Source organism: Glycine soja, chromosome 12 (genome assembly GCF_004193775.1).
Source record: "Glycine soja cultivar W05 chromosome 12, ASM419377v2, whole genome shotgun sequence".
NCBI classification, from domain to species: Eukaryota; Viridiplantae; Streptophyta; class Magnoliopsida; order Fabales; family Fabaceae; genus Glycine; species Glycine soja.
This window is the reverse complement of record NC_041013.1, coordinates 710268-724298: the sequence shown is the minus strand read 5'-3', so window position 1 is coordinate 724298 and position 14031 is coordinate 710268. Positions and strand designations below refer to the sequence as shown.

Genomic DNA, 14031 nt, shown 5'->3' with positions numbered 1-14031 from the left:
GGAGAAATCAATCTTGCCTGATTTTTCTTCCACCGAATGACATGAAATGTGACTTTGGAGGTACCTATCTCTAAATACTAGGAACATTTGTTGAAATCAAAAGATAAACATGATAACTTCTGGAGCTAGTTTCTTAAATTGCAAAAAGTTTGAAATGTCACGATACTCAATGCTCCTACACCTAGCCAGATCCTCTAAAATCAAAGATTTATGAGGATTGAGAGCTCACTCTGGTTTTGGAAAACATTATTGTGAGTTGTGAAATTAAATATTAACCAAATGGATATTTTTTAGTTTATCCTAAAATAACATTTTATAATAGTATTTTCAAAAATACTATTCCTGATCATATAACTATATAGCTTATAATAAACAGTACTTCTAGCGTGTTTGGTTCAATAGTGAACCGAACCCTCTCAGCGGGCGTTTTTTACATGGAATGCCGCCGAAGAAAGCTCAGAAGCCCAAGTGAGAGAAAATATTAGTGTTAAAGGCACTAGAGACTAACAGACCCAAAACTAAACTGTAATCAATGAGAAGGGTTAAAAAGGGATCAGAATAAGAAGTCCAACACACCATAAGCCATTCTGCTTTCTTGACTTTGATAAAAATAAAAATAAAAAGTACTTTTAGGACCAAAAGGTTCAAGTACTTTGACGGTTTGACCAAAATTTAACTGGAAAGTTGATTTTTATTTTTCTAAAAGTGTAAAGTTGATTATTTAATTGGCTATTTTGGTCAAATAAGTACGGGGGAAAATATTTTCTGAATATTTTTCTAACACGGCTAACTAATCGTGCTGGAAGGGCTGTAAAGCTATCTCAAACTACTCCGTCTGGAATCTGTTTATTTTCTTCAAAACGCAAAACGCTTAAAGAATTTCTAAGGAACAGGTTAAGCTTTGCTAGCTTGGGTCCCAACAATTAAAAGCCGTGTTAATGCTTGTTTAGGTAGTGAAAACCGTGACTCGCGCTCAATATGGACAAATACAATTTTAACTTTTCTCCCGTTTAGAGCACTGGTGCTTCTTGTGACAAGAATGTCTCCTTGATTTTGATATACATACAAAAACAATGGAACCCACGTACAAATAATACGACACCTTTTCTTTCCTTATATCTTTCAATGATTTGCAAATTCCTATTGAGTTCAAGAGACTAGTGATTGGGATTGATTAGATTTTTACACTTCAAAGAACGGCACGGGTGACAATTTAATTTCGACTCTTTATCATTAAGTAATTTTTTTGTATAAGTTAAATTAGCTAGTACATTTAAACAATACGAGGCTCCTACTTTTGGCAAAGAATGTGTTATCTCTTTATCTCATTACATAATAAGAGAAAAAGGATTTACACATATAGTATAAAAATTTTTAGACAGTCTAACAGTCATTCAATCATAATTTATCATATATGATAAATTTATTATTTTAACATAATTTAAATATGATTTATAATTAGATGATAATATAAAACTGTTTTACACATAAATATTAAATTTATATAATAAATCTTGGTTAGTCATGCTATTATGGTGGAATATTTCTTAATATACTAAATAATGAAAAGAACACTCCAAAGCATCCAATGTGGCAGTTGATAGTGCTTGTTCCTTTTGATTGCTCATAATTACTTCATACTCTGTTTTCTTCCCCTATTGAAGCTTACAGCATAAGCTTCAATTAATGATTTTTTTATAATGCAGCAGTAAACTTTTTTCTGAAGCAATTTGGGGACCAAATTTTTAAGATAGAGTACTTTATTAGAAACAAATCCCACGTAATAAAAGATTTTTTATGGTTTCGTTGCATTGTTAAACTCGAAAGCGTTTTTAGACCAAACAAAGACATGAAATTCAGAAAATGCATGTTCAAGCCACAAACAAATGCAGGAGTACCTTATCCAGCAATTTTTTGGAGGATCATGGATGTTGGAAAAGAAACCACCTACCGGGTTTAAATACAACAAAAATTGTATTTGCATGTACTATACATTTGTATAATTATATGACAAAGAGAAAGATGAGAGAAAAGAAAGAAAAGTATGAGTAAAATGATTGACGTCTTCTTTAAAGAAAAAAGGATTGATGTTATGAAGAACGATAGAAAAAAAAAATATAGTAAAAGTACTATATCAATAATATAACTCTTTATATAAATTAGACAAACATAGAATTTCATATGCTTTTATGTCACCCTTCATCGTGGTGAGAAGTTTGGGTAATTTATATGAAGTTTTAGGTTTAAATCCCAAATGCCCCTAATTCCAATCTCTGAATCCATACATTTCCTCCAATAAACTTAGTTGTTTGTTTTGGTGAAATTTGATAGAAATATTTTTGGTGCAAACTTTTATGTGTAAAGATGACACACGGCACTGGAATTTAAACATCTGGAGCTAAAATTTGCTTGTCATGCTAAATTGAACTAAAGAAGAAATTAAGATCTCAGAGATTCATCCATCACAATTAACAAGCTAAATGTTGACTTTTCTGTGTGTTTGGAACCGCTAATGGGGCCCACTTTCCATGTGCATCACTAATGATTCAGCAATGTGAATCTTCCTTCATCCTTCTTCTCCCACCTTTCTATGTCGTTTCTATTCGCTGTGTCCGTAATTTACACAAATCATGTCAAGCAAATTTGTATTGAAAAAGCAGACTCATTGGAATGACACGATTAAAAAAGTAAAAAATGCGCACAATTATTATCCTAACCCTGAATTTAATAGATAAAGTGATTGTGAAATTGAATAATTATCATTAGCTACGGGAAAAAAGTTTACCGCTTTTAATTTCTTCCTACATGGATTCTTCCTTTTGCCACTTGGGTTTCCTTTTTGACATTCTCTTTGCAAAAAACCAATTCTTCTCCTCCCAAAACCCATATTAAGCCTTAAAGGGAACCATTAAAAAAATCTTTCAATATTAAAAAGTTATTTCTCTGCATTGAAATATGAAAAAATATATTATATAAAATGGTAAAAGATAATTTTATACTGTTATTCAATCACATATTATAATAAATTTATTTATTTTTATAATAATCATTTTAAAAATTATATCAATAATAATAAATAATGATAAGATTTTTATTCGAACAGGATATTAGTTATTTAACTCTTAAAACCGTTAAGCTGGACAATTATGGTCTTAGTTATACAATTTCATTCTCCAGCTAGGATTTTTGTGTTACTTATTTTAAAAAATTAAAATTATAACCCTAAAATCCACTCATGTGGCCTAACACAATTGGCCGCTAAAATTGGCCCACACCCTTATCATATCAATTTTGGGCTGCTCAATCTTACACTTTGAAAAATCTATAAGAGTTATTCACCTTTCTATAATATGATAGTGTCATGGCCATGGTGATACAAAACAGCTAGATAGTTTTGGCTTATTATATACCCCCCAAAACCCCATAGGCCATACCACTCTCAATTCTGTTCTCACATTTCCTATATATATTTGCCACTCTTTCTGTGAGCTTCTCAACAGAAAGACACAATGGGCAAAGCAAGTAGTACTTGTGTTCTTCTATCCCTTCTCATTCTTTCACTCTTTGTGGCTGAAATCTATGGAAATAGACAAGTTCAAGCTCTTAACAAACTGCACAAGTCCACCAAGTTCAGAGGAAATTCACAAATTGATAGGAGTGAGTTTGAGGTAGAGGAGCTTGTTTATGATGACATTGTTCACTCTCAAGAGGGTCTCAAAGAGAAAGATAGAATTGAGAGTCTTCCAGGACAACCCCCTGTGAGTTTTTCTCAGTATGGAGGGTATGTCACTGTGGATAAAGTGGCTGGTCGTGCCTTCTATTATTACTTTGTTGAAGCTCAACGTTCTAAACAAACACTTCCACTTCTTCTTTGGCTCAATGGAGGTAAATTACCAACAATCTTAGATCTAATTCTTTGTTGTTTTCAATAGGAAACTTGACCAGGTCAAACCCATGAAATTAATGCATCTTGAACATATATGAAAACTATGTTAATTTGAATTTAAAAGCCTTGCTGTTAGTTACACACTTTCGTTTAAGAGTGTGTGTGTGCGCCCACACGCATGCACATGTAAATGTTTCTTTGCCTCCAATTCATCCTATTTTAAGGGACACATCACTTTACATATAAACCAAAATATGCCACACAAAATCCACAAGAATCTGGCCTTAATTGCTTGCTAAATACATCCTATAGAGACGTTTCTCCTTTTTCCTTCGCAATGAGAATTTTCTCCGTTTCTCTCGTCAACAAATTATTGATTTTATTGAAAGTGATGTGTCAATTAAATGACAATTGTTGCTCCAAATGAACCCGCAATGCTTATAACCACACGTATTTTTATTTATTTTTTATGTTTTTTTAGTTGAAGCTTCATTATTTGGGAGTTACTTTGAGTCCACTTTAATCAAGTAAACTCATAAAAAACTCAAATTCAATATTCTTGTCACTTTGAATCATAGTTAATGTTTTACACGACTTCCATATTTTTTATACTGTACACTTTAATTTAATTAAACTGCCTAAATTGATGCACCGACCAGAAATTATTGTTAATGAACAGTTCTTTGTACACATCAGGAGAGAGACATGAGCTGTTATAGTTATTCTATTTACTAATTTATGTCAGAGAATGGTTCGATCTTAGTTCTTTCTGCTGATCATAAACCAGTGGCTTCCGTGATAGCAGGTGTTCAAATCCCATAATTCAAGCATCTAGACGACTTTTGCATTTATTGTATTGTTACCGTCCTTAAAAATAAGTACTAGTAACGAAGAACATGTGAAAGCTATTTATAAATAAATATACGTCTCCAATGATGTTTTTTTTAATGAAATATAAATATTTATTGGCTTTAGGAAAGTGTCAAGTGTCAACTAACTTAACTAGATAGTAAAATCTTTACTCGTGTCTACGGAAAAAATTATTTAATTGCGAATACAAGTTTTGTGTTCAAATCCTGTCTTTAATATGAAGTTTAAAATGACCATTTTCCATTTTTAAGTATAGTATACTATAATTTCTTTTAAACCCATAGTGAATACGAATTAAATTATTGTATATATATGGCTGGTTCACTGGTCATTATGATCAACATACTATGTTTTGTCAACTTGCGAGCCTCATTTGCTTGTTTACATGGTAGGGTAACGCCATGCTTTTGTGTGTACAAATATGAATATAATAATGTCCAGAAAAATAAATAAATAAATAAACTTAATTGTATATAATTGTGGTTGATAGATTATCGTTTAACTTTTCAGGTCCTGGATGTTCATCTCTTGGCTATGGAGCAATGCAAGAACTTGGACCTTTTCGAGTAAACAGTGATGGCAAAACACTACACAGAAATATATTTTCTTGGAACAAAGGTATATATACCAAAATGAAAATTCCCCATTTTGGTTTTTATTATAACATAAAGTAATCGTTTCAAGTATCTCACTTATGGCTTCAATTGGATTTTGAAGTTGCAAATGTTTTATTCTTGGAGTCACCTGCTGGAGTAGGATTTTCCTATTCAAACAAATCAAAAGATTATGATAACAATGGAGATAAGAAAACAGCCGCAGACAATTATTTATTCTTGGTGAATTGGTTGGAGAGATATCCAGAATATAAGGACAGAGATTTCTATATTGCTGGGGAAAGCTATGCTGGGCATTATGTGCCTCAACTTGCACATAACATTCTCTATCATAACAAAAAGGCAAATAAGAAAATCATCAACCTCAAAGGAATCTTGGTATGTGCCCACCTCCTTCTTACTCTGCAACTGTTATTGACGCATGTGTTAATTAGCTCTAGAATATAATTGATGGCTCCTATCTTAATTTAATTATAGTTTTGTTGAATAGGCTTTTTTCTAAATTCTTGTTGCTTTCATGAAGAAATTAAGCTTTTCAGATCAGAGTTGGGTTCACAGGCCTATTTGGGTCTGAACCAACCCACTTCTCCTTGGGTGGGTCCAAAATCTAGTTAGTTTATGGCTCGTGATTGGTTTATTAAATTTAGATCGTGGAATTCCAATCCTTGGTCTGTGATGAGATGATAACTTTCTAGTTTTTTGTGATATGTCACTAGTGACGTGATTCTTTAGATGTAAAGGTTTTCTTTATTGGACTGGACCAGACGTGATTTCCTTTTAGGCCCGTCCCAATATGGGTGTACAGGGTGGTGACACATTGTAGATTGGTCACTATGTCACCATAGCATTTGTTGAAAAATGAAATACTATTATTGGTGCTCCTAAATCCTAATTAACTTATTTCTATGGTATGCATTTCAAAATATTCACCGATGCCATATGCTCGACAACAACCAAGCATTTAAACGCTACAAAGTTAGGGAGATAAATAGATTTTAAAATTAACAAAAATGAGAAGAAAAAAAAAATCAAGAGTAAGTGGAGTTCCTGAGGTAGCCATAAGTTAGGATGAATTGTTATATTCTTATCAATTATTTGTTTTCACTATAATAATTAAATAAACGTTATAAATGCAAAACAACTCTTGGTACCTGAAAAAAAAAACTTTGGTGAGAAATAAATTCAAGAAAGGAGTGTTTAACAACTTTTCCTGAGTTTATGAAAAAAAGAAGAGTCAAATGATGAAGGATTGAGATTCTTATTATAGTTTGATGAACAACTAATTACAAGAATAGAACAAAGGTAACATATAAGAATATATTATATACATTGTGCAGATTGGGAATGCAGTGATCAACGAGGAAACTGACTCGGACGGACTGTATGATTATCTTGCTAGCCATGCAATCATCTCAGACAAAGCAGCTTATCTCAACAAAGCTTGTCATTCATCATCATCAAAGATTCAGGAAAGTGTGTGCGATGCAGCCGGAGATGAAGTTGGGGACGATATTGAATACATTGATTTATACAATATTTATGCTCCACTATGCAAGAATGCAAATCTCACATCCCTGCCAAAAAGGAACTCAGTAAGATTCAAATATTTGGCTGGCCTAATAGATTTTAGAAAACTCAACATTGCATGAAGCATGAACTTCACTAGAATTGATGCCATGTTTATTTGTTTTGCAGATTGTGACTGATCCATGTAGTGAGTATTATGTGTATGCATATCTTAATAGAAAAGATGTTCAAGAGGCTCTCCATGCCAATGTAACCAACCTCAAACATGACTGGGAACCCTGTAGCGATGTCATAACAAAGTGGGTTGATCAAGCTTCAACAGTTCTTCCACTTTTACATGAATTCCTCAACAATAGCCTCAGGGTTTGGATTTTCAGGTAAATTCTTCATTCACCTTTCATATTGTAGTATTTGTTAAAACTAGCAATTAACTTGTCCTTTTCCTATGTCTTTTAACAACTATTTTTTCGGTGTCTTTCCAATTACTGCTCCAGCCAAATACATCCTTAACTTTTGTAGATGTATGTATTCACAAATTCTGATTATTTATCTATTGTTTGGTACAGTGGTGACACGGATGGAAGGGTGCCTATTACATCAACCAAGTATTCAGTTAAGAAGATGAACCTTCCCATTAAAACTGCTTGGCACCCTTGGTTTTCCTATGGAGAGGTAATTTAAATACTGTTACACCCGGAATGTCTATATTATAGCTAATAGTTGTAAATGAATTATAGCTAATGATTCATATCAGACATTGAATTGAAAGAATAATTATGAAGTCTGGTAGCTACTTTAACATCTTTAATCATAATTTGTAGCATAATAAAGCATTTGGTGTGACACAGGTTGGTGGCTATGTAGAAATATACAAGGGAGGCCTAAGATTAGCTACGGTGAGGGAAGCAGGGCATCAAGTGCCAAGTTACCAACCAGCCAGAGCCCTAACTTTGATAAAATATTTCTTAGACGGCACTCCTCTTCCTGGTCCTCCCAAAAGAAAGGACTAGGACTAGTTTCTTCAAATCCTGTTTTCGATAATTATTGTGGTAATTATTAATTTAAGGAAAATAAATACAATTATATTATAGTGGGGTTTCTTGGATTCTATTCTTGTTGGTGATCTTTCATTGGTAAGACTCATGTAAATATCATTATAAGCTCTCGCCAAAAATTGAACATGGCGACCTAGGTTCTTTGAACTTCCTCGCACTCAAAGAAAAAAGAAAATAGTTTGATTATGAAAGTATTGGTGAAAAAGAACACCGTTACTCAACTTTGTGATGGTTTCTTGCATAGTGTTGTTAATTAAGATATACATGCCATAATACTATTGTGCTTAGATTCGTGATAAAATCAGTGACAAGTTGACCACCCCATTATTTTCGTGCGTGGCATGTCCTACCGAGCTTGTTGTCTATAAACGCAATGAACTGGTTTCCCAAATATGTAATCAATATTATTCTTTCATAAAATTTTGCCCTGCCAAATGATCAAACCCCAAATCAATTTAATTGGACAGAATAACCCAGCCCAAACGGTTAATCACAAAACCCCTAAATTGGAAGAACAAAACACTGAACAGGGAGGGAGTATAACCTACCTTATTTAACAAGTTTCATGAATTTTATTTTAGCTAATAATTAACAGTAAACGGTATATTAATCAAAATGACGTTAAATAATATTTCTCTTGTACAAATTTGTATTCATAGCAATTCCAATAATTATAAAAAATAAAACGTATTCATGTCCATGCAAACCATTTGGCAACACATTAATCTCATCACAACTTTTTCTGAACAGCCCATGTTGCGTATATACCTTGCAGGCATCCTTTTTCCTTATTACGTTGTGTTTTAGGTTTAGGACATTGTCATTTGTCAATACAAACAAAAAGAATAAAATGTAATAAAAATATGAATTTAGTGCTTATCCTCCACCCTTGAACAGCAAAAGAACTGGTATTAAGAAAGATAAATCATAACGGTTACTGAAACATCTGAGTTTCCTTTTCTGATTTAATTATGCAGAACATGAGTTAATTACCTACTGTATTGTTTGCTTGAGATGAGCACATTCAGTGAGTGGAAGATTCTGCCATGCCTTTCTAACTTTAAGATGGGTTTTTCATTTCCTAGTCAAATAGTCGAATTACTTAGCGAGGAAAAAGGTATAGTAAATGCATAATAAACTCGAATTGCTGACATTGATAAAGAATATAAATTACATGGAATTAGTTTTGTACATTTGATAAGGTACGGTACTAAAAGCAAAAAAAAATCATATAAATTGCACAGATTAGTTTTATGTATAACTGACTGATTATTGAATTTCAACACAGTCCTCCTCCTCGTCTATCTCCTTGTCCCAATCCAATGACAACGAGGTGGCCGATTTCATCAACTCTGTCAGTCCAGTGACATCCTCTAGGAAGGTAGGATAATTAATTGCTTGAAGTATGAACTCCATTCCTTGGTTTCGATATTCTGATACAACCTGAATGATTGCAATTTTAAAATCATGTGATAAAGAAAATGGTAATGATAAGTTCAACAGGCTAAAGATCAACTGAGATGCAAATAGCAGATCCTCGTGTATATCCATTAAACTTTGCTGCATAAAGCTAGGCAAATGAGGACAGTACACACGCTACTAGTAAAGCGAACTCTGATCAGTTCTCCATGCAACTTTTGTCCCCAAATTTCCAGCATAGTGATTATTTATTGAGTGTTTGTTAATTAAAATACACAAAAGATATAAGGACATAAAAGTGTTTTGATAATTGCAAGTTATAATTTTGATAATTACAGCCCCAAATCTTCCCTCTATTGGCTCAATTCCTTTTTTCCAATTTCTTATTCCACTATTTCCTCTATGTAAAGAAATATTCTTCCACTTTGTACTGATTGATGTTAATGGTTCCCCATATTAAGTGAATAAATTTGAGAAAATGCCTCAGTCTAAGTAATTATTCTTTTAATTTAACAATTAAATTTAGTTAAACTAAGGTTATGTACTAAATCTTGTTAGCACGGGATCATACTCAGGTGTTGTTCTAGGCACAACATCCAAAGCACTGCTGCAGGTAACGGGAAGCATACAAAGCTAACTAATTGCAGAAGAATCATTACAAAATAACAGACACTACTTAGCACCCAGACTTACTGTATGACTACAGGCTGTGCAGCTGGAGGAGGAGTAACCTATAAGGGTCATTTGAGAAAATTGAGAAAGGGAACCACGAATCTGATGAGGCAAAATACCAAGAGGTTGCTCAGTAGCTCCAGTGACACTGTTGTTAATATCACCTTCGGCAAATATCCTGAAAAGGTAATAGTCAATTAATTATCTGAATTTCATGCTGCCATGCTGGATAAATAAAGCAAAGCAGATGGGATTTCTTCTTTGGTTCTCTATTGTAATGCCTCAAAATTCTTGTACATAAAATCAATGTTTGCTGAGTTACCCTTGAGGATGATGCAAAATCCCTACTAAAAGTTCAACTGCAAGGGCTGAAGCAATAGGAGCTAGCCCTGGTCGGGTCACAGTACATTGCTGGTCCAAAGTGCGGTTGGATGTTGACTGCAGAGAGCAGAAAGCCAACATGAATCAGTTATGTTACATTAGTTCAAATAACGCACACAATGCAGCACGGAAATTACATCGGTTGGTGCCACGACATCATTGCAGAAATAACAGCCCAATCTATGTTTTCCATTTGCATTATTTACTGGCATATCCGCAGATAAAGGACCAGCTCCATGGCGCATAACCAAGAAACTATCAAACCCCAATGCAGCAGTAACAGTAATCTGCAGATTGATGGATAATAATAAATGTGTAAGCATGTAAGTTAAAAATACCCAATCAAACTATAGATTGGATAACAATCATAGCATATGCTTCAGTTTAAAATGTGAATCTTATTAACCAGTGATATAATTAGTGACATATGGGCCATTTATGAGAATAAACTGACCCAACCTTGTTAGTATTGGCACAGAGAAGTGTTGGGAGCCATCGACTTTCCCTTGTATCAGTCAATAAAAAAACGGAATCATGAGCATCAATTAAATCACACAAACGTTTACAATCATCAAGCACACTGTCCTGTTCCTGGCTTTGTACTGGATGTCCAGGCATTGGTATAGCCATAACAATGCCTTCTGCTTCCTGAAAAAAGAACAAAAAGCATGCAGTAATGAAAAAAATGTGATTATCAGGTTTAGCATAAATAAAGTCTTAGGGATTGATGATTTACCACTGCTGGAAATATCCGTTTAAGACTTTCAACTGCTGCTGTAGCTTTAAATTCCCCACCATTAAGACAGTCATCCAAAGTATAAAGAGACTGCCTCAATGGGTTAGACATAGCCACCCTTCCATTGTCAACTAGAGTAATTTTTCGAACACCCCATGCCTGCACGAGCAATAGTTTTTTCAGTTATCACAAATTGAAGGATAAAAGCAACAATAGGATTCTCTGAACACTCACCATAAGCATGCGCGCAACCTGGCATCCAAGTGTTCCAGCTCCGAGGAGAAGACACTTCATGGAAGATAAGGCATTCAAGTTTAAAGAAGGCAAAGCACGCCACCTCATCAGCTTTAAATTCAAATCTGCAGCAGATATGGCCAACCTGGAAAAAAGATGATAATACAAAAAATAGCAAAGCTGACAAACAAGTAGCACTACAGGAGTGAAAGATCAAAAGGGTGAGGGAGAAAGAGAGATAAGAGGGAAAAAAAAGCAGGCAAGAAACCTGGTTGGATCCATGGACTGCGCAAGGCTTATACACCTAGGAGCTTTTCTCCCCTTATTAAGTTCCCATCCAACTGCACTAGGCACAGTGTCTTTCCACCCTATAATTACTCTTTCCAAGTTAGAAACCCAATAAACAAATTAAAAGAGATATCAACAAGCAGTTAGTGGTTACACAATCAATGCAGCTCTACCTTGTGGAACTGTTATCAGTGCTTCACCAACAAGGGACAACCTCATATCTGCAAAACCACGGTTCTCTCTGTAGCAGAAAAATTGAACAGAGTTGAGATTCCACCTCGCAGAAATAAGTGCTAAGAAGTTGCGAAGAGGCCATCCAGGATTATTTGGTAGATGACATGGGTCATAAAATCCAAAAAGGATCTGCCAATAGAATCTGGTAAATTTCATAAAAGGACATATATAGTTTCACATTCAAAAAGCAATTTCATAAGGACTGCATTTAATTATGGATTAATTACACTTGTGATCCTTCTAGTCTGGACTGTATGCAATTTTGGTCCCTCAATTTTTCTTCGAGCTAATCAAGCTTAAAATTAAGGAAATTTGGTCCCCTCATAAATTTTATTCTTCCTAAAATCTTTAAATTCTCATTTTATACTCAAAATTTTTACAAGTTGAAACAATTAAATTATCTTCTACTCAAAACTTATCAACCAAAACATTAAATTCCATCCAAAACATAAAAAATCTAAAAAAAATCCTCTTCTAAACTCTAATCTTACATCTTATAGAATTCCTTAAATTTTATCAAGTTTCCACTAAATTTCTTCTAAACTTTAAAATCATTCCATATCTCAAATCCATCATAAATCACCAACTATTAGGATAAAAATAATAATTTGGGGTTATTAAATAGAAGAAAATCAACGGAGAGACTAAATTTGCTTAATTTGAAAATTCAAGGGGCTTGATTAGCTCGAAAAAAACTTGGGGGACTAAAATCACTCGAAGACTCGAAGTCTAAACCAGAACGACCAGAAATTCAATTAAACCTTTAATTATTATAACCAGAGTTAAAGTAAAGTAAGAGACCTTGTGAGCATTGCTCTGACATGCTTCCCAGTCCTTCAGAAGCCTAACAGTAGCACGTGAGTTTGGATCTATAGTGACTAAAAAAAACGGGACATCTGCCACATATTCTTTATTATTAGGCAACGCAAGCCAAGTTAAGAGAAAACATCAGAACGGACTAATGAGATTGCTCCAGATGTTTGAGGAAAGGAAATTAAGAGATCTATACCTGTTTTTGATTTTGAGCTACGCCACTCGTTACAAGCTGCAGAGAGTGATTCAGCCTGGCATTCCACAAAACAAATAATGTTAAAACCGAAGAAAGTAATGGTATAATGAAACAAATGTATTGAGTGGAGAATAATGAAACTCAAAGAACCTCTGCTGCGCTGAACCACTGAGAAGCTGGCTTTAGATTAACCACAGTGGCAGGAGGATCAAGCATCAGAGCCGGGAAAGCAAACCAGTAGTTGAAAGTCCACTTTTTCAAGTCAGCAAAAGAAATAACAAGGAATGTTGAAAGTACTGAACAGTCCTCCACAGCTTTTCCAGTTAGAATGTCATCCCATATCTAATTTAACAACATCAAGTGAGATCAAAAGTTTTCAATTCAATTTATTTTCTCTAGTGCTGTCTATATGAACAATGGAATAGAATAGTCTCTGTCAACCTTTGCTGCCTCTTTCTTCAACAGGTCACTCTTATCAAGTGCATGGAAGCTTTCCACAGTATTAGTGTTGTAAAGTATCCCTGGAACAGAACACCTGTTCCGGTTGCCGCGGCTGGGTTCAGGGATTAATGATGCCTCACTCAATTCAGAAGGTAAAGACTCAGCTAAAACAGTTAAATGATTTGATACTTGAGAGTGAGAGCACGGTGCATAAAAACCTGCAATCAAGCCAGAGAATTCTAAGATGAATGAAGCCAATCTATAATTCGCATCATATTGCAATTCTAAAAATTGCAAAAAAAAATGCAAAATACAATTATGCTTATTCTTTCTATCATAATCTTAAAGTGAAAACAAAGAAAGAATAGCTATATTGAAATTAAAGATCGAACCGAATAAGGGAATTGGAGAATCGTCAATGCCAAGCTTGTTGAGCTTCAAAGAAGACAAACGGTGCCAGAAACCCTCATCAACGGAGCTCTGCATCGGTGCGAATTGCAGCAAAGCCTCCATCTCTGCTTCGTTGGGTTCCACCCACTTCAACAACTTCCTAACGGATTTATTTCGATTTTTAATTTTCAGCAGAACTCATCGTCGTGTTCTTGGTTGGGGATTCAATCGCGTTCTTCTGTCAACAACGTTTTAACGTGTTCTTGTTAATCGAG

The 14031-nt window shown here is 34.2% G+C and overlaps 2 protein-coding genes across 2 annotated transcripts; one reads left to right on the top strand and one right to left on the bottom strand.

Moving 5' to 3' along the window:
- Positions 1–3360: 3360 nt before the first annotated feature.
- Positions 3361–8173, top strand: LOC114378218 (serine carboxypeptidase-like 40). The gene is made up of 7 exons (XM_028336773.1): positions 3361–3885; positions 5267–5374; positions 5474–5748; positions 6708–6962; positions 7066–7274; positions 7464–7569; positions 7746–8173. The coding sequence occupies exons 1-7, from the start codon at positions 3510–3512 to the stop codon at positions 7905–7907; spliced, it is 1491 nt and encodes a 496-aa protein (XP_028192574.1). The 5' UTR covers positions 3361–3509; the 3' UTR covers positions 7908–8173.
- Positions 8174–9075: 902 nt separating this feature from the next.
- Positions 9076–14031, bottom strand: LOC114378217 (ubiquitin-like modifier-activating enzyme atg7). The gene is made up of 14 exons (XM_028336772.1): positions 13759–14031; positions 13367–13584; positions 13076–13267; positions 12926–12980; positions 12718–12812; positions 11856–12045; positions 11663–11762; positions 11395–11539; positions 11161–11319; positions 10884–11072; positions 10562–10711; positions 10366–10481; positions 10065–10221; positions 9076–9395 (listed from the first exon to the last, which is right to left on the bottom strand). The coding sequence occupies exons 1-14, from the start codon at positions 13877–13879 to the stop codon at positions 9222–9224; spliced, it is 2061 nt and encodes a 686-aa protein (XP_028192573.1). The 5' UTR covers positions 13880–14031; the 3' UTR covers positions 9076–9221.